This window comes from Oryzias latipes, chromosome 4 (genome assembly GCF_053564925.1).
Source record: "Oryzias latipes strain Hd-rR chromosome 4, Olatipes_Hd-rR_3.1".
In the NCBI taxonomy this organism is placed as follows: domain Eukaryota; kingdom Metazoa; phylum Chordata; class Actinopteri; order Beloniformes; family Adrianichthyidae; genus Oryzias; species Oryzias latipes.
In genome coordinates this window covers 31980470-31999547 of record NC_136240.1, presented here as the reverse complement: position 1 = coordinate 31999547, position 19078 = coordinate 31980470, and the positions used below count along the sequence as shown (strand labels likewise).

The 19078-nt window shown below is 39.0% G+C and overlaps 1 protein-coding gene across 1 annotated transcript; it reads left to right on the top strand.

Annotated features, from left to right (window-relative positions):
* The first annotated feature begins 1706 nt into the window (after positions 1-1706).
* tomm70a (translocase of outer mitochondrial membrane 70 homolog A (S. cerevisiae)) lies at positions 1707-16777 on the top strand. The gene is made up of 12 exons (XM_023954505.1): positions 1707-2063; positions 6617-6790; positions 6945-7071; positions 9175-9284; positions 9356-9504; positions 9942-10149; positions 10287-10421; positions 10530-10637; positions 10770-10886; positions 11785-11882; positions 11970-12092; positions 15523-16777. The coding sequence occupies exons 1-12, from the start codon at positions 1833-1835 to the stop codon at positions 15674-15676; spliced, it is 1734 nt and encodes a 577-aa protein (XP_023810273.1). The 5' UTR covers positions 1707-1832; the 3' UTR covers positions 15677-16777.
* The last annotated feature ends 2301 nt before the right edge of the window (positions 16778-19078 follow it).

Sequence of the window (19078 nt, the reverse complement as noted above, 5' to 3'; positions counted from 1 at the left end):
AGTATACACCATTTAACTTTACTTTTTCAAAAAATTCAACAGAGACTGCAGAACATTGTTTATTTTTGTCCCTAAAAAAAAAAAATAATTAGAAGTACCCCCATGTTTGTCCTCAATTTGAGCCCAGCAGGATCGGCTGGAAAGGGAGCAGCACTGCCACCTGCTGGTCGCAGACTAAAAGCACACATTCAGACCAGAATTTATGACAATTTTGTTTTAATGGAAAACAAAATACTTTTTAAAAAGGTCTATTTCACAGTACTGGAAAATAGAAAGGGGCATATAAAACTGAATATATTTTAATTTTTTTTTTTAATTGTGAAATGTTTATGTTTTAAATGTTTTCTGGCACATTCTGATCATCAAAAATCAAACGCAGAGATTGATGACACTAAATTTTGAACTTTAATAATGACATGAAGTATTCTAAATAAAATGTCATAGAGGAACCACCTTGGTTTTAAGAATCCCATAGATTAGCGAAATACAATTGTATTGAGTTATGACTAAATGATGTATAACAAACGTTTATTTGAAAAATTAAGGAAGTTAGATCAATCATATACCTAGTTATTCTTATTGCAGAAACCCCTGAAACTAACCACAAACTTGCAAATATTTAAGCTTAATATTTCTGAGACATTGTTGGACTTTAAAAGAAAAAAGAACATCACAAGTGCCCTCTTGTTGTCACTATTTGTAAATGCATTTTTTTCTACGCACAGCCCTTCCCTAACTGAACAATAAGATGCAAAAACATTTCTATATAATATTAATAGAATAAATTAGAATTATTAGAAGTAGCAATGCAACACTGATGTAAACACGAGCATGACACTAACAGAACTACCCGGAGATGCTGATACCAGTGAAATAGCTGAGAGTCCAACATTGAGCATCCACCCACAAATCGATCTGATTTTTTTGTGTGTTTGTAAAATCTTAGTCCTTTTTTTAATTGTATTTTTATTGTTTAACACAATACACAACCATTGAAGTTTTTTAAGGCTGCCTTTGTGATTTTAACAGCTCTTGAAGCCAGTTGTATCTGGAAATTAAACAGACTTACCAACTTATTTAAATGATTTAAACTTTTTAAGAATTGTTGTTGTTATTTTGAGTTTAGATCATCCCACCCGTTGCTCAACATGTCATTTACAATCAAGTTTGCAGATTTTCAGATATCATGTAATTTTGTGTGTGTTTTAGGGATTGTTAGGGTAGAAGATGTCCATGATAGAGTGAGGTGGAAAACGATGATTCGCTGTGGCGACCCCTGATGGGAAAAGCCGAAAGAGAAAGAAGATTTTCAAATGCAAAGAGTTTTGATTAATTTTAAAAATGTTTTAATACACACCTGGAAAAGAAAATGAAAACAAGTTAATTAGGAAAAACAAATACACACATTTTGTTGATTAATAAATACATAAATGTAATGATTCCTAACAACATTTCAATTTATTTTAATTTTTAGCATCCAGTGATTTTTATTTTCTTTTTTTATTCATTCTTTTGGGATAGAAAAAAAATTAGTCAAACTGTAGCATCATGGTATATTCTTTCCCTCTTAAAACATTTTTTAACCACTTATTTTTTATCAGTGGTCTTCTATTGTGTTGCCATTATGAACTCATTTGGTTAGTCTAACTGAAAAATGTGTTCTGTCCAGCAGGGGGCAGTATCGCACCATCTAGCAAACACGTTGCAGTTAAACGCCAAAGAAGAAGTGAAAGAAACCGCAGAAGAAGAGTCTGGCTCACGCTGTCAGGAGGTGTGCTGGTGCCGTGGTTCTGTTCTGGCTGGCTAGGCTTTGCTAGGTTCGGTTGTTGATCATGGCTGCTTCGAAGCCAGTCGAACCTCAGTCCGGGAGTGGACTCCCCCGCTGGCAGCTGGCACTGTTGGTCGGGACTCCCATCGTGCTCGGAGTGGGCGCCGTTTATCTCTGGAATCGCAGGGCAAAGGAGAGGAAGCGGACAGGGGAGCGAAAAACCCCAGAAGGCAGTGCCAGTCCCGTGCAGGGCAAAGACGGCGAGGCCCGGACTAACCGAGACCAGGAGAACATGGTAGGGTTACTGCAGTCTTCCCGGACTCCTGAAACTCCTTACACAAAATGCTAGCAATGATTAATGTCCGCGCGCGCCCGTCGGTGTGTCATTGCCGCACGAGTGTGGTCGGTCAAGGACACGAAGAGCTGTTCTGGCGCTGTCAGACAGAACGAGGAGTCTCCGGTGAAGGCTGTCTGTGTGTCGGTCGGTCGGGTGATGGCTCTTAGCCCGTGCTAGTTAGCTTTATCATGCTAATGTATCTAAATTTGACCTTTTTAATCCGAAATACAAGAAACCTTCGCATTCACACCAACTGTATCGGCACGTTGAGATCAATAAGTAGCGAGAATCAGGTGGAAATCCTCTTAAAGTGACGCTGGTGAAGCTCTGCAACCTTTTCTGGACTTGCTAGCTCGCTAATGGAGTCTTTAAAATCACCATCATGGGCGGCATGGCTGTCATCTGTGGCTGTTCTCTACCACAGCAGCTGCTTTTCACCAGAGTCCGTCCACTTTGATGGTCCGATCAGGGCTTCCCACCCACACCACAACACCTGGAACGCCTGTTATGATGGCAGTCAGCCTCATTAAAAATGCAATAAAATAAAATCAGTATAAATGAATCTCTACCTGTAGAGACACAAGCTGAAAACCACATTTACTTATTCATGTTTTTCCTACACCTCATTCAGTTTATTTATGCCAAAGTTAACTCAATGTAATGCTACTGTAGTTTGAATTCTATATACTAAAGTTTGAGAGGAATTTGTTCTAAACGTGGGCAGATGATTACAACAAAGCCAACTTTACTGTTGTTGTTTTTTTAAATACTTGATATATGGTTGATGTGAGTTTAAAGCTGTTCAAGCCACATGCAGAGTTTAGTCAGGGTTCCAGTGTTTTTTCAGATGGAAAGGCTCATTTAAACTTTCCACAAAAGTGTCTAACTATGAAATAGATGTTCTAATAAAAAATAGATACTTAAAATGATGAAACAACTTCCTTTGATTATCAAAAAAATAAATCTTTTTTTTTTTAATGTTAAGACACACTCCTATTAAAATGTGTGTTTTTGGAGTTTTTAACATGTTGTTGTGGTGTTTCTTCTCATTATGGAGGACATATGTAAAGAAAATTAAGATTAAAATTGTATGTCTGACTAATTCTCTTAAGTTGTTGTTAATCAGGAGCACACAAAAAATGCCATTGGGAAAAGCTCGTCATGTGACAGTCGGTGGGCGGGTCACAAGCTTCCTGCTCCGCCTCATTCTGATGCGTCCACTTGTTGACGTAGATCCGTGTACGTCTTCGTTTCCCTCATCTGAGCTGACGTCTGGCTCAAAACCCGCCATTTTTGTTGCAGCGGTAATGTCAGCGGTATGAGAGGCTGTAAGCTAGCGGGAAAATAAAGGGATGATGGGAAATGGAGGAAGGCTAACAGTCCGGCCCACAACTCAGATGTAAATTTCTAATGAACTCCTGCCGCTCTGTAGAAACTATGTCCTTGAAAACGACTGTTTATTTTTATTTATTTTAATTTAGGCTAAAAGCGGCATCATCATAAATAAAAGACCCCTGGAAAAGCTTTGAAAACAGATCAAAAGATGATCAGAGTGGGAATAATATAAATATTCAGTTGAAATAGTAATTGAAGTGGTCTTGGTGCAGAGCGGTCGACCCCTGATCTGTAGATTACAGGTTCAGATCCAGCCATGTGTTGTCGTGTCTTTAGGCAAGACGCTGAACCCTGTTACTGTAAAGCACTCTGTGCCTTAAAGCAAGGTATTAAAGCTCAAATAAGTACACACCATGGACCAGACAAACAGCTGAATGCATCATGTGGTTCAGTGCTTTGCTCATAGACGCAGGACTCCATGAACTTTCGAAGACGCGTGTAAAACAATCAGTATTAACTCATAACTGTTACACGTTCTCAACAGCAGCCGGTGGAGAGTTTAGGATAAGATTTGGCCTTAGAAAGGGAGAATCTGGGTACACTTCTTCTTTTTCTACAGATGTAAAGCAATTTTTTATTTTATTTCTTTAGTTTATTATTCATTCATTAATTTCCTTTAGTTTGTTCCTTTCGGGGTCACAGGGCTGCTGGAGCCTATCCCAGCCACTTATGGGCGAAGGCAGGGGACTCCCTGGACAGGTCGCCAGTCTGTCACAGGGTCACACATATCACACAGCCATACACACTCACATTCACACCTCTGGACATTTTGGAGTGACCAATAACCTATGAATTAACCTACGGACAGTGGGAGGAAGCTGGAGTCCCCGGAGAGAACCCACGCATGCACGGGGAGAACATGCAAACTCCACACAGAACGGTCCCCCACTGATGTTCTGTTTCAGGTCCCCAAGCCAGGACTTGAACCGGGGGCCTTCTTGCTGTGAGGCAAAAGCGCTAACCACTGTTCCACCGTGCAGTTTATTATCATTTTATTTTTTCCTTTTAAAAGTTAGTGCAGATCATATCACATTTTCCTTCAATTTTGTAGGGGGAAAAATAGATAATTTAGCTTAGATTAACACAGAGTTTTGTACCCCCATAAATAACATCAGTAGCAACATCAGAAAATTATGTTTTCTTCATTTTTCCAATAGTCACCAGAGGTTTAATTCAAAACTGGAGTGTATTTCCAAAGTTTGCACATTTGTTTGCATTCTCACACGAAGAAGACTTGTGACCACATGAATCGCCATCAGTATTAGCTTTGAATACGTGCAATATCTCTGTTGATCAATGTTTAGCTGCTGCTGTTTGCAAAGCTCTATAAACAGCCAATGAAATGGAGAAACCGCTAGTTTAGAGCCATCTCTAGGTAATGGTTGCTGTCTTAACTACTGTACACTTACATTAAGACAGCATGGCCTCAAGTCTTTTTTATTTTTCTACATTGTACATTTTAGTCCATCACCCACAGATGAGAACAAAGGTAGGACTCTACTGTTTCCCCACCAACAGTGATTCATTTTGTATGGGTGACCTCACTTATCCAGAATTTAAGAATGAAAAATGTTCCTTCATCTACCTGCAGTTCTTACCGAGTTCCTGTTTTATTTTGGGGCAGCAGTAGCTTAGGTGGTTGACCGAAGGGTCAATGGTTTAGTCCCCGCTCCCGCCAGTAAACCGACGCCGTGTCCCCACCCTCCCCGCCCCCAGTGTGGCCCCTGCGATCCGTGAATGTCCAGGTGATGGTCAGAGGAGGCGTACTGGCAGCCACGCCCCCGTCAGCCGGCCCCATAATGGAATACACATTGTAAGCGCCTTGAGCGCCTCGAAAAGTGCATGAAAGCATTATTTTGTAGAGGAGTTAGCAAATTGTGACGTAAAAAATTACCCAAAAGCAAATTCTTACCTGGAAAACAGCATATTATAATTACATTTAAGTAGAAATTATCAAAAGTAAAATGTCAAGCATTTACTTAAAAGCAAAAGTGACAATAATTGGGAGAAGATCTTGGCTTTAATTTTGTAGTGCATTATTTTGAAAACCTCTGCACATGTGCAGCATCTGATCTGACCTGCAGCCCTTTCTGCTCGTTTTACGCACATTTACTGTGAAAGTCCTTCCTATGGTGTGTTTTATGGCGTTTACTAAGTCAGACTGCATCTTTTAACTTGAAACATTTTTCTCTGTGGTTACAAAAGGCCTGAACAGAATGTGAACTGTAGCCGATGGCCGATATTTGCTGATACCGATACTGAAGTGTCTACAGTAACAGAAAGTTTAGATGTATTTTCTGTTTCTTTTTCTTAACATACAACAAAGGATCTCATAGGAACAGGTATCCTATAAATATATCTGAAAGCATTCAGACTATTTACTGAATATTGGACCAAACTGTAAACCATAAGATCCTTATTGCCAGGGATCTATTAGGAACAACATGGATCCCACCAAAAAATAACATTTACCTAAAAACAGTCAAATACTGGCTATGACTGTCAAGATAAACTTCCCAATCTATCAGGAACAAGAATATATTTCAAAAATAGTGTTTCTGAAAATAGTTTGAAGAATATTGGTAGATTTTTCAATATCAGACCAAAACGGATAAACTCAAATTTTGCAAATATCGACCGATACTGTTACCAGCACCGATATATATTGCCCATCTCTTTTAAAAAAACAAAGCAAAGTACAAGTTAATAGAAAGGGGGAAAAATGTAAGCACATTTGAAATGGGAGTTAAGTAGTGTAACAAAGTGTTTTTAATCCTGCGTGTTACTCTAGTGCGAAAAAGGCTGCTGGTTACCACAGAATAGAGAAGTTTATTTTCAGTGTAGCTCTGTGATAAAAGGTTCTCTGAAACAGAAAGTGTCTTTCTCCCACGAGCCTTTTTTTATCCCCTGCCTGATATGTCTGTTTTTGCCAGATTTAGACAAAGAAATGACAGACTTTTTACTCAGACATGTTTTCAAATGTGGAATTGAAATGCTGACCTACTTTTCAGTTTCATCACAGAAATTGATGTTGGATTTCCGCAAACTCTCTGCTTTTGATGGAGTCGCAGAAAGGCCTGTCTAACTAAAACAAAATGCCTCTCTCTGTTGTGCAGAGCCCTTTGGATCGAGCCCAAGCAGCCAAGAATAAGGGCAACAAGTACTTCAAAGCTACCAAGTATGAGAATGCCATCCAGTGCTACACAGAGGCCATCAGTCTCTGCCCCAAAGAGCAGAAGGCGGATCTATCGACGTTTTACCAGAACAGAGCGGCTGCGTACGAACAACAGGTTGGCATTATGGGTGACGCTTTACTGAAACGTCTTCCCACTCTGACAGAAAGATGTGCTTTGATTCGTTCAGATCCAAATATAAAAAATAAACGTGGTGGTAGATCTGTCTGTGGATCATTGGAGAAGTCCTAAATGACGGTGCTTGTTGCAGATGAAATGGGCTGAAGTGGTGCAGGACTGCACTCAGGCCGTGGAGCTGAACCCGCGTTACATCAAGGCTCTGTTCAGACGGGCCAAAGCTCTGGAAAAGCTCGACAACAAGAAGGAGTGCCTGGAAGGTGAGACCTTTTTTCTGTTTGCCTTAGTTGGAACCAGGGGCCTGTTGCACAAAAGTAGAATTAAGACATCCGGGATAAATGACTGAGCTGAGCTCAATGAATCCAAAACATGTGCGTCCAGGCTTAATCGGTTGCACAAAGACCAAGCCAGGATGAGCAGACACGGATTCATCAAGCCAGGTGTAACCAATCCTGGATAGGTGCGCGCTCACGGCTCACTCAAACAGACCCCGCCGAAGATCACAGATAAACTGATTTACCATGGCAACTAGAGCCGCGTACCTTTCCCCGTCGGAAGCACAAATCCTCATGGAGGCATACGAGGAGGTAAAAGATATAATTAAGAAGAAAGGCAACACCGCCACAGTGATAAAGCACACTCGAGATTTTTTTGAATTAAATTACCAGCCAATTAATTTTATGAAAATGTAAGTTGTCATTTCAACCAGAAAATGTTATGTTTGTAAATCTTCCGTGAATGAATCATGTCGATCGTACATAAAAATAATCCATTTAAAAGTTACTAATTTCAATCATGTTGATCCAACATGATACCGTTGAATTGGATACATTAGTAATCGCAAGGAATTGTGGGATTCCATTTTCTTTGTCTATCTGGGCAGATTGGGGTCTAAGTGTGAGTTTTTGTCCATGGGTTTTATTGTCTAGCTGTTTTAACTAGTGATTTAAACTGATATGTTTATTTCTTTTCTGCACCATGAGTTAGAGTGTGGGAGAGGATGATGACCAAACCCTTTGTGCGGTAAATTGTTTATGTAACTTAAAATAGAATTCGCGTTATTTGAACTCCTGTCTTGTCATGAGGGACATTACTGCGCATTTCATGTCTTTGATGTGAAAATTAAAAGACCCATTGGTTGAAACTTTGGAAAACCCTTATCATTGTCAGATGTATAAATAAAATTAAAGCAAAAAATTAAGTAATATCAACATAAATTGTGTTGGGTAGTCATACAAAATTTAAGTTGAATAAACTTAATTTAATGAGGTGTGACCAATTGGAGTGATTCAATTAAGTTGGATCAACTTTTATCTTTTGAGAGTGAGCAACAATATTCATTTAAAGTTGGGTCCAACTGCAGTATTTAGATTGAATCAACTTAAATTTATTAGTTTGAACCTAAGTACATTGAGTAGGACCAATATGATTCATTTTTGTTCAAGTAACCCTATCTAATCATGTGGAAATCATTTCCATCATTTTTTATGTTCATTCAAAGTGAACGTTTTTTGAGTGTAGTTTACCTGCTTTGTTTTATCCTTATTCAATAAAGGAACATAATGTTACACATTTTCATATTTTAATGGAATGTGTATTATTTTATATGACAGAGTACTAGGGCCCACTAAGGAAAAAAGGATAAAGTCATTAATTTATGAGGCTGGTTCTTTCTGCAGAAAAGCAACATATTCTTTCTACAGTTTTGATAGTTATGACAATGTGATCCTTCATATTCTGGCACATCAGCATGTCTTCGTTTATGAAACCATACTGAAGTACAATTTCACGAAATGCCCCACATCTGTCATTTTAACAACTGTCCTCCTTTAAAACAACTGGTTACAATATTATGACTTGTCTTTTTTTCCCCTCTGTGGCCCTAATATTCTATCATTTTACATATAGCCTTATAGTCTATGGGAAACTGTAAATTATCTAATGATAGCAACATCATCTAAAACTCATTATTTATCCAAAATGATTGAAATTAATGATCACAAACGTTTAAATAATGACAGCGGGTCTAGTTATATGTGATAACAATGTATAGTGAGCAGTGAAATAACTATTGGTTTCCATTTGTGGCGACTGCTGACTGACGTTAGGGATGAGATTAAATAGATCCTGGAATTTAGCCTGGTCTGGAGCAGGCTAGCTCCACAGAATAAATCTCCATGGTAATTTATACCATAACATATCCTCCTGCCCCCTATCCAGCTTTAGTGCAACCGGATTGGGGATCAATTGAGCCAGGATCACCAAGATATCCTGGCTTAATCCCTTATCCTACTTTTGTGCAACAGGCCCCAGGACTCCATTGGACAGGTTTATTTATTTATTTTTGGTTCTGTGTGCTCCAGATGTGACAGCTGTGTGCATCCTGGAGGCCTTCCAGAACCAGCAGAGTATGCTGTTGGCAGACAAGGTGCTGAAACAGCTGGGAAAGGAGAAGGCCAAAGAGAAATACAAGGTAGCTCTGCACCTCTTAGCTCCTTATCGCCGTCTTTTGTTGCCCGTTAAACCCCCTCACTGCTTTTGCAGAATCGCGAGCCGATGATGCCCTCCCCTCAGTTCATTAAGTCATACTTCAGCTCCTTCACTGATGACATCATCTCACAGCCCCTGCAGAAGGGCGAGAAGAAAGACGAGGACAAGGACAACGAGGGGGAAGCGGCTCAAGTCACCGAAAGGTCAGATTCATGTTGTTTTTTTTTAATCTTGATCTTTCTTGAGCTGTCAAAGAAGATTTAAAAACTTTGTGCTTAAACATATGCTTTTTTTTATTTAACACAATCCATTGGAATTTGAAGAAGCTCCAATATTATCTTGTTTTCAAAACCATGTTATTCTGCCGTTTGTTCGTTTAACATCTTTGTGTGGGAGTCAGTGGAGGTGTTACTTTTTACTGAGCACATAACCCTGTTTGAGAAACTTTCAACTGGGTTGCATAGTTTTTGCAGAAGCACTCGACATGCTTTACAAACAACTCTCCAAACTTTAGTTTTTCCAGTCATTTATAAACCTTGAGGCTCTGTTACAGATGCAGCGTTTCACCTCGAACACCAGCTCTATCGATGAATTCTTTTCTTCTTTGTGCAGCTCTTTAACTGTTTCACTACTTCTGCAGTTCTGGTTACTTGAAAGCTAAACAGTACATGGAGGAGGAAAACTACGACAAAATCATCAGCGAGTGCACCAAGGAGATCGAGTCAGGAGGTCGATACACAGCAGAGGCGCTGCTGCTGCGAGCCACTTTCTACCTGCTGATCGGTAACGCTACTGCTGCCCAACCGGACTTGGACCGGGTCATCAACCTGCCAGATGCCAACGTGAAGGTTAACACGGCTTTTATTCAGAGCATGTAATCTCCTGTGACTCATTTGTACTTTTTTGAAAGTATATTCATGTGATCCAATGTTTTCAGTGTTAAAAATGGCTGACTTCTTACTGTGTATCCTCTGAAATCTGTCAGCTCCAAGCCAATGCTCTGATCAAGCGTGGGAGCATGTACATGCAGCAGCAGCAGCCGGTGCTCTCCACACAAGACTTCAACACAGCAGCTGAGATCGACAAGCGCAACCCAGATGTTTATCACCACAGGGGCCAGGTGAGAGGGGGCTGGATGTGGTGTGGTTTTTTTTAAATTATTATTATTATTTATATTTTTTGGGGTTGTTGCTTGCCTGCTTTTAACCAGAACTCTCTTTCCTCCCAGCTGAAGATCCTGTTGGATCAGGTGGACGATGCAGTGGCAGATTTTGACGAGTGCATCCTCCTCAGACCTGATTCCGCTCTGGCTCAAGCACAGAAGTGCTTTGCCCTTGTAAGGAAATCAAGAATCCAAGAGCACCGTTATTATTTTTCTTTCCTACAATTTCTTCTCTCTCCTAATTTGTAACACGTGTGTCGTATACATTTGTTAGACTTTAAGAGTATGGGTCTGTTTGTTGTTCAGTACAGACAAGCGTATACCGGAAACAACCCAACACGCGTACAGACAGCCATGGACGGATTCGAGGACGTGATCCGAAGATTTCCCAAATGTGCTGAAGGTTACGCTCTTTATGCTCAGGTACAAAATCATTACTTCCATATTGACTGTATAAAAGCAAAAAAGATGTGCAACTGAGACAGTTCTGCAAGTGGACCTTTATAAAAGAGACCAAGAGGTCGTTACATTTACTCATTGATGTTTTTCATGTCTCTCCTTTATTTTTGATGAAGGTTTTAGATCGCCCTTTGTTTAAAATCATAAAACTGTTTGGTTTTACTTTAATTTTAGGGCAACAAAAAATCTCAAATGTTGACTTGAGCAACAAAAATATATAAATGAATGTTTGCAGTTCTAAAAACAAGAAACTTCTTGTTGCTTATGGTTTACATTTACAGTATATAAAACAGTATCTTGAAGCAGAATCACGGGGGAAAAATCTAGAAATGATGAAAGGAAAAAAAAATGAATTTGATTTAGAAAAAAAGTTTTTTTTCCTCCATATTTGAACAAGATCCAGAAACTCTTTCAAGCTTGAGTCAAATAACTTTTAAAAGTGAAAAGTTGTACTTTATTTTTTCAAACCCAAACCTGACTTTTGTTTCATTACCTGCTTGTTCTGCACTGAAGAGCTCAGTTTTGCTTTCATTGGATTCTGTGATAAAGGTCACAGAAAGCTGAATGTTGATGATAAATCACATGTTGCTTTCATTACAAAAGCATCATCTTTTAGTCAAAATCACTCAATTTGTCACACATCTATCTCAATGTCTACTTAGTCCTGCAGACTTGATCCTTGGGGAGCAGTTGGCTCCAGTCACTGATTCACTAAGAACCCTTGTTTGCCCCCCCCCCCCCCCCCCCCCCCCAAGCCCGTTTTTGTAATTGAGTCTGAAGCAGTTTGTGTGATTCAAATTTTCACGTAAAATCGTCCTCAAATGTTGCTCCAGAAACATGAACCGTTGTCTGTTCCCCTCAGGCTCTGACTGACCAGCAGCAGTTTGGAAAAGCCGATGAGATGTATGACAAGTGTATCGAACTGGAGCCAGACAACGCGACCACATACGTACACAAAGGGTGAGCCTGTTTTCTCCGTCCTGCGGGGGCCTTTGGCCTTTGGTACTTTACCAGCCCAGCTGAAGTCATTTCTGAATGCCTCTCCAGTTTGTTGCAGCTTCAGTGGAAACAAGACCTCGACTTGGGTCTGGACCTCATCAGCAAAGCAATAGAGATTGATAACAAATGTGACTTTGCCTATGAGACCATGGGAACCATCGAAGTTCAAAGGTGAGCCAAAGCGTTTAAGGGCAGAGTCGCTTAATCCTGACCCTCCATCTACCAGCCAGCCTGATTTCCAGCTGTCTCTGCACTTCGTGCTGCTAATCACCTGGATCAGATGTGCTCAGTCAGTCGGAACAGGGAAACATCTAAAGCTTGATTTCCACTGGTCTGTGGAATAGAAACGAGAAACGTGTCTGATTTTCAAAAGAGGAACTTCCATTGTTTTATAAAAATAAGAATTTGTAAAGTTTTATATCTTAAGGTGGCGTGCACAAAATGTCAAGGTCTTGTAGACCTATCAGTAGGCCCATAGAGGGAAAATGTTTTTTGTTTTTTAAAGGGGCACGGCCATCATTGGCAACCAGTTTTTAAAGTGCATAGCAGCTGTTAGACTTGGCGTTTATTGGAGATCGGTGTCTATTAGAGACTATTGGAAGATATACGGTATAGTGACCGTCCGGTTGTTGGCATCCACTTTGACGTTAAAGGGAAAATCTTCATCACAAAGTCTAAGTTTAATCCAGCTGCAAACATTTTACAGAGAATCAATGTTCAATCAAATAACATTGTTGATTTTTCCAACCGCAAGGGTGAATTAGGCAGGCATCTGTTAAGAAATCTGAGCACAGAAAATGTTCCTCTGTTAAAGAAAATACACAGTTAAGCATAATTTAGGTAAAAGCAAAATATGATCAAACTTTTTGACCTGAAAGATGATCTGAGACTGGATTGAGTTCTCCGTGTTATAATGGTGTTCTATAAAAATGTAATGTTGCTTTTATTGAATTATTTACAAATCAGAAACAACTTCGACAAATCAACAACTTTGTGTCATTGAATCTTTGTCATCTGTAAAACAAAATCTGCTGTTTTCAGATGGTAGATGCCAAGGTCCAGGATGGAGAACAATGCAAGCATTCGGGGTGTATTCAGACTGGACACATTTGGTTCTCTTAAAGTGAACCAGAGTTCACTCAGTCTGAATACAACCAAGCGGATCCTGGTTTTGGGACCAGGAATTGCTCTCAGATTCAATTCAATTCAATTCAATTTTATTTGTATAGCCCAAAATCACAACAACAGTCGTCTCGATGGGCTTCGAAGTAAAACATGAAATCAAAAGGATCACGAATACAAAGAGTTCAATAGAAAAATACTAAAATGAACTAACAAACTGACTAAGCTATACTGGCATCCCTGCCCTTAGACCCCCCTTCGCGGTAAGGAAAAACTCCCAAAAAAACCGGATTCCGGAAAAAACGAAGAAACCTCAGGGGTGCCCACATGAAGGAGGGATCCTCCCCCAGGACGGACAGGCGATTTACCAGAAATCTTAGAGAAGAATTAACTTATCTAAATCTACAACTACATATATAAAAGTCCAGCAGACGAGCTTCATCCAGCCGTGGTTGTGGGGACAGTCAAAGGCGCGAGTCGAGCCGGAGACAGGAACCACAGCCAGGTGTAGGAGCAGGAGCAGAGACGAGGTACTCGGTCAGGTACAGAGCAGAGACGAGCCAGAGATGAGCCAGAGGCAGGATCCACAGCCAGGTGTAGGAGCAGGAGCAAAGGCGAGGTAAACGGTCAGGAACTGGAGCACGGATGAACCAACTGGAGTCTGGAAGCACTCCCACTCCCCAGGAGGGGAGAGGAAAAGAGGGACAATACATGAATCGCACTGCACCAAACAGAGGCATGGAGAACTAAATGATAAATTATGATCAAGAATAAAGGAGAGGAAGCGTAGAAGTAGAAAAGAATAGAGGACAGAACCCCAGTGCACCATAGTTACCCCAGCTTCAACTTCTAGCAGCCTTTTAAAAGAAATAGTTATTATTAAGTTTAATTTAAACAAATTAACATTAAGTTAAATAATCTCTGAATACTAACTAGTCTGACAATAAGCCTGTCCAAAGAGGAATGTTTTCAGTCTAACTTTGAATGTAGAAACTGAGTCGGCCTCTCTTACATGAGCTGGGAGTTTATTCCATAAGACAGGGGCTTGGTGGCTAAACGCTCTACCTCCAACCGTACTTTTACTAATTCTAGGAACCACAAGCAGTCCTGCATTTTGCGAGCGAAGTGTTCTCATTGGATGGTAAGGGACTATGAGGTCCTTAATATAGGACGGGGCCATTCCATGTAAGGCCTTATAGCAGGGGTCGGGAACCTTTTTGGCCAAGAGAGCCATAAACGCCACATATTTTTAAATGTGATTTCCAAAGAGCCATACAATAATGTTATGTCCTTTTCTCACACTGAGGCACGGAGACTTAACCTCATTTAAGGTTCTTTATTCTGGTTACTGTAGACCGCGACAAACGCCGTTCAATTAATTCAGCAACTCCTTATTCTCTCCCGCCGACACGAGAGCGCTTCTCCCAACTTCATATTCCCCCCTCCCGCTCCAGCCCCCCCCCCCCCCCCCCCCCCCATTTCCCTTATTCGGCCCATAGCTGAACCCCATTGGTCCAAACTACCTAACAACAAGCTGAGCGACAGAACTGAGAGCCAATCAGATCTCTGCTTGATCGATGCGTTCCATGAACTCCAGAACTTTTAACGCGGCCCAACAGCAAAGTTAAACTCAGTCCGCGAAAATATGTTTAAAACTAAATATACAAGTGAATGTGTGCATTTGATGTAATTTCAACACTTTTAAAGTACAATAAGTCTGTGGATTCTTTTTAATAACATTGTTATGCTGTTGCTGATAAATGATGAGTATTTCTCGTGGTGGTTTTGCTGATTGTCTAGTCTGGTTGATACGTGGTGAGTTTCTGCTTCATGCAGGCGTTGAGACTTTAAACGGGATCTTAGGTCTGAATGTTCTTTAGATGTGGACAAGGAGCCAAACTCACACGCTGCAGTGAGTGACGGGCAGCGGCTTTACGTTTTTACAATCCCTGCGCAATTCACCTGCTGCCGGTCCCCGGTTCTCTTAAAAAAACGCCATAACACAACAACGATGAGACACAGCAACTCGTTGAAATGTGGTTGGATAAATGCAGGCTCATTTAAACAACCATCATAGACGTCTACTTGCCAGTAACCGCCCAGCACGACTCTACCAGACCAAAGCAGAAGTAAAAAGTGTTGATAGAGGCGTTTAAAATCATCAGCAAAATATAAAGCTTCAATGAACTACCCCGAGAAGGACTGCAAAGCACAGGACTTCCATAATTTCTGTCACTAGTTGCTTTGCTCCAACATCGTAATTCCTGACCAATGAGTGAAGAGATCTTTCTTTCGCGTGATTTTGTTTACAAGCTTTCGTTCAAATCAGGAAAGTCTGCTTCAAGGAAGTCTGAATACAGACCAAATGAAAGGTTGGATCCAGAACAAATGAAGCGATCGGGGTCAGGAGCAAACGGTTTTCCTGGTCTTAATACACTCTTGTTGGGACTTGTGTAAACCATATTGTTGTTCTCCTCAGGGGCAATCTGGACAGGGCCATAGAAATGTTCAACAAAGCAATCAACCTAGCCAAGTCGGAGATGGAGATGGCCCATTTGTACTCCCTTTGTGATGCAGCGTACGCCCAGACAGAAGTGGCCCGCAAGTACGGCCTGAAACCTCCAACATTGTAACTCCGCTTGTGGCGTTGTGGAACCGGCTGTTTGGAAAGTGCGACTGTCTGGCGTTGTTTATGTTTAGAAGAAGAAACATCTTGAAATATATTCAAATAAACACATAAATCTAAAGAAAATACTGTGGGAACTTTACATCGTTTCACTGGAATGTTCCTTCAATTTGACGTTTTTTCGGTTCCTTTCATTTTGTAACATACAATAATGTCTGCTGAATGCGAGCTAAAACGTCCTGTCAAACTCTTTCATGTCTGTATTTACAGTGCTGGAATGGATCTCTTGATTGTGGGCCTGTTCAGATGTACTTTCATTTTTTTTATTGTTTTTGCCATTTCTTTTTTTTTTTTAATAAACTTTGTGCGGCATGTTCACTTTATAAATGTAAAGGCAATGCTGTAATGAACACTAGCTAATGTTTGAAACCTAAAATCCTTTTGAGTTTGAGAAATACAGTCAATTTTAACACATTTTTATGGTCAGCCGTTAACAAGTTTTAGGATCTGGTTATTTTGCCCCCCCAACTCACTTCCAATAGACTTATAATTAAGGGTTTATATTTTGGGGTAAGTTCTTTTTTTTTTTTAAAGTCAGTTATATGAGTTTGTATGTAGTTGGCATTCTTGAGTAAGTGGTTGAAATCTTTACCCTCCTGTTGATGTAATATTTCCAAACGCTAGCCTTACCATTTACAGCCTCCATGCAACCCCGGCAGGCTCTTGTAAAATGCATGATGTGGATCTTTTGCAGCATCTGACTGTCATATTTTTCTGTTTTTTTTTTTGTTTTTCTTTAAATTAAAGATGTAGCTGTTCTGCTGAACGTTGCTGTTCTCTTTTAGCGCTCTGAAAATGCTCCCCTCGGCAGTAATGGTTGAACAATCACAGAGGAAGCGTAGCATGCCTCCCTGCTGCCGCTGCTTAGCGGCGCTCGAGTAATTCTCAAACTCAAAAGAGGAGATGACTTTCAGAGTTAAAGAACTGACTTCTGTTTCTGGCTGTTTGTTAGAAGAATGTCCTTCAGTGGTGAGAATGGTGACCAAAGCAAAACAAAAAATGGATTCTAATAAAGTTCTAATTCTTGGAATGAGTTCAGCTCAACAAATGTAAGGAAGAAGTTTTGTTTTGTAGTTGCATGTTGAGATGTCAGATGTGTGGCATTTCTAGTGTTTTCAATTATTTACAGAGTTTAACAAATTATTAATCTATTTCTGTTTGTTTAGGGATAACTTTTTTCCCATGGTTCATTGGACTTACCTATTAGTCACAGAGAATTTGAATGAACAAAACCAGAAAAATTATTGTCGTTCGATTCAAGTAAAATTGTCAAAATCCCTAAAAGGGATAGAAAATAGTCCATAATATAATAATAGTTAACATGATTTGTACTTTGGATCATGCAAGGTTAATTAAAGAACAAATATCTATTAGTTAATTATAATATACTTTATACATAAAATTCAAAACAATTTTCATGCTGAGAAGAGAAACTGCATTTTTTTAAAAGATACTCAATAGGTAAAAATATAAATTTAATCTGTCAGAATCTCCATTGCAGTGACTTTGATCTGCAAATATATATATTTTTTATGTTAGCATTTCACTTGAATCAGGAAATCTGTTATAGCTTTAATGTTCTTGTTTAATTTTAAAATCACACTTTATACAGGAGATATTGTGCTTTATAAACTAATTTTTTATAAAGAAGTGTTAATACATTTCTCAAAAATAGATGCAAACTAAGATATGTTGAGGTACATTTACAGGATTTTTTTTTCAATTACATCAATTCATATCTGTCTGGGTCCTGTGGTGTTTTCTCTTTGCTTTGTTTCTTTTTTTGGAGATTGCCTCTTCTGCTTCCTTCCAAATTCTTACCAGCTGCCCTTATGGTGCTGATCAGCTGAGGCTAGAAATCTCTGCAGCACTTCTGGAAAAAGGCATGTTTGGACAGAAGCAGCTCTTGGTTAAAGCTCGGACCTCCATCCTTTTCTGGTTGAAGCAGCAAACATGGAGAGTGACAGTTTCAACTTGTTTTTTCTTTATATTAACAAAAAAAGATTTAAATATTTTCCAACTGTAATGGAAACGTTGGCTAAAAAAGTTTCATCCTATTTTAAAAGAGCACCTTTGGCCCCTTTCCTAAGAAATTTTGGAAACACCTCTAAAAACAATTCATATCTACTTTTATAAAAATGCACAAAACATAATTCCTCACTAATACAAAACTTAAAAAAAAAACACAAATTTTAAAAACTTTTGTTCCTTCGCTCTAGAGGAAAAATACTTTAAAATGGGTTTAAAAAAAGCTGTTTGTCACTTGAAAAACATTTAAAAATGACTCCTTTCAGCTTACATTTTCATTTATTTACATTTTTTAACTTTCACATAAATTTCTACTTTCGAAAAGTATAATCTGTAAAAAACAACTGTCTACTTTTGTTTCCTTTTACATTTATTATAATTATTCATTCATTCATCTTCTGCTGCTGTTTTATCCCTTTCGGAGTCACTGGGCTGCTGGAGCCTATCCTGGCCACTTGTGGGTGAAGGCAGGGTACATTTTAACAGTTCAATGTATTTACAATTTAAATCAATATTCTCTTGTTTCATTCCAGATTTTAAGACTTTCACTCAACATTCTTGTGAATATTATAGTTTTATTGTGAGACACAGCATTTCTGCGAGTCTCTGCGACCAAGTAGGGGCACTTTTCAGTGTCCATATATCCAGTGTCCATATACCGGATCCAAGCCTGGATAGAAAGGAAGGAGTTGTGTTAAAGAATGGTAGCTTCTTAAAACTGAATATTGATTTTATTTATTTTTATATCAATAATTCATAGAATACCGAGAAAAACAATATTTACAAATTTTAACGAAAATATATATTTTTTTTATTTTCTTGATAATTGGAACTATGGTGCCTAATTTTTATTTTTATTTTTCTATGTGCGTTTAGGGCTTTGGTATAGACCTTTACTTTGTCATATTAAAAAGGTTCTATTATCATACAATTTAAACTGAAAAGAAAACACAGAGTCCCTTTATATATATATCTAAGTATCTAAGTATCTATCGATCGATCGATCGAGAGATATATATATATATATATATATATATATATATATATATATATATATATATATATATATATATATATATATATATATATGTGTGTGTGTGTGTGTGTGTGTGTGTGTGTGTGTGTGTGTGTGTGTGTCTGTGTGTGTGTAATGGTTAGTGGTTGACGAAGTATGCATTTTCAATTATTAACGCACACCGTGGAATATATTTGTATTTATATTTATATCAATATATATATATATTTATATCTATATATAACAATACATAATGAAAAACCTCAGCATAAACTTTTATTTAATCAGAATTCTTACTTTGAATAT

Bases quoted from the DNA above. Each gene is read 5' to 3' on its own strand.
- tomm70a (XM_023954505.1), top strand. From the start codon at position 1,833: ATGGCTGCTTCGAAGCCAGTCGAACCTCAGTCCGGGAGTGGACTCCCC. The intron at 2,064-6,616 runs GTAGGGTTACTG...TCTGTTGTGCAG, and splicing joins ACCGAGACCAGGAGAACATG to AGCCCTTTGGATCGAGCCCA. The intron at 9,285-9,355 runs GTAGCTCTGCAC...CTGCTTTTGCAG, and splicing joins AGGCCAAAGAGAAATACAAG to AATCGCGAGCCGATGATGCC.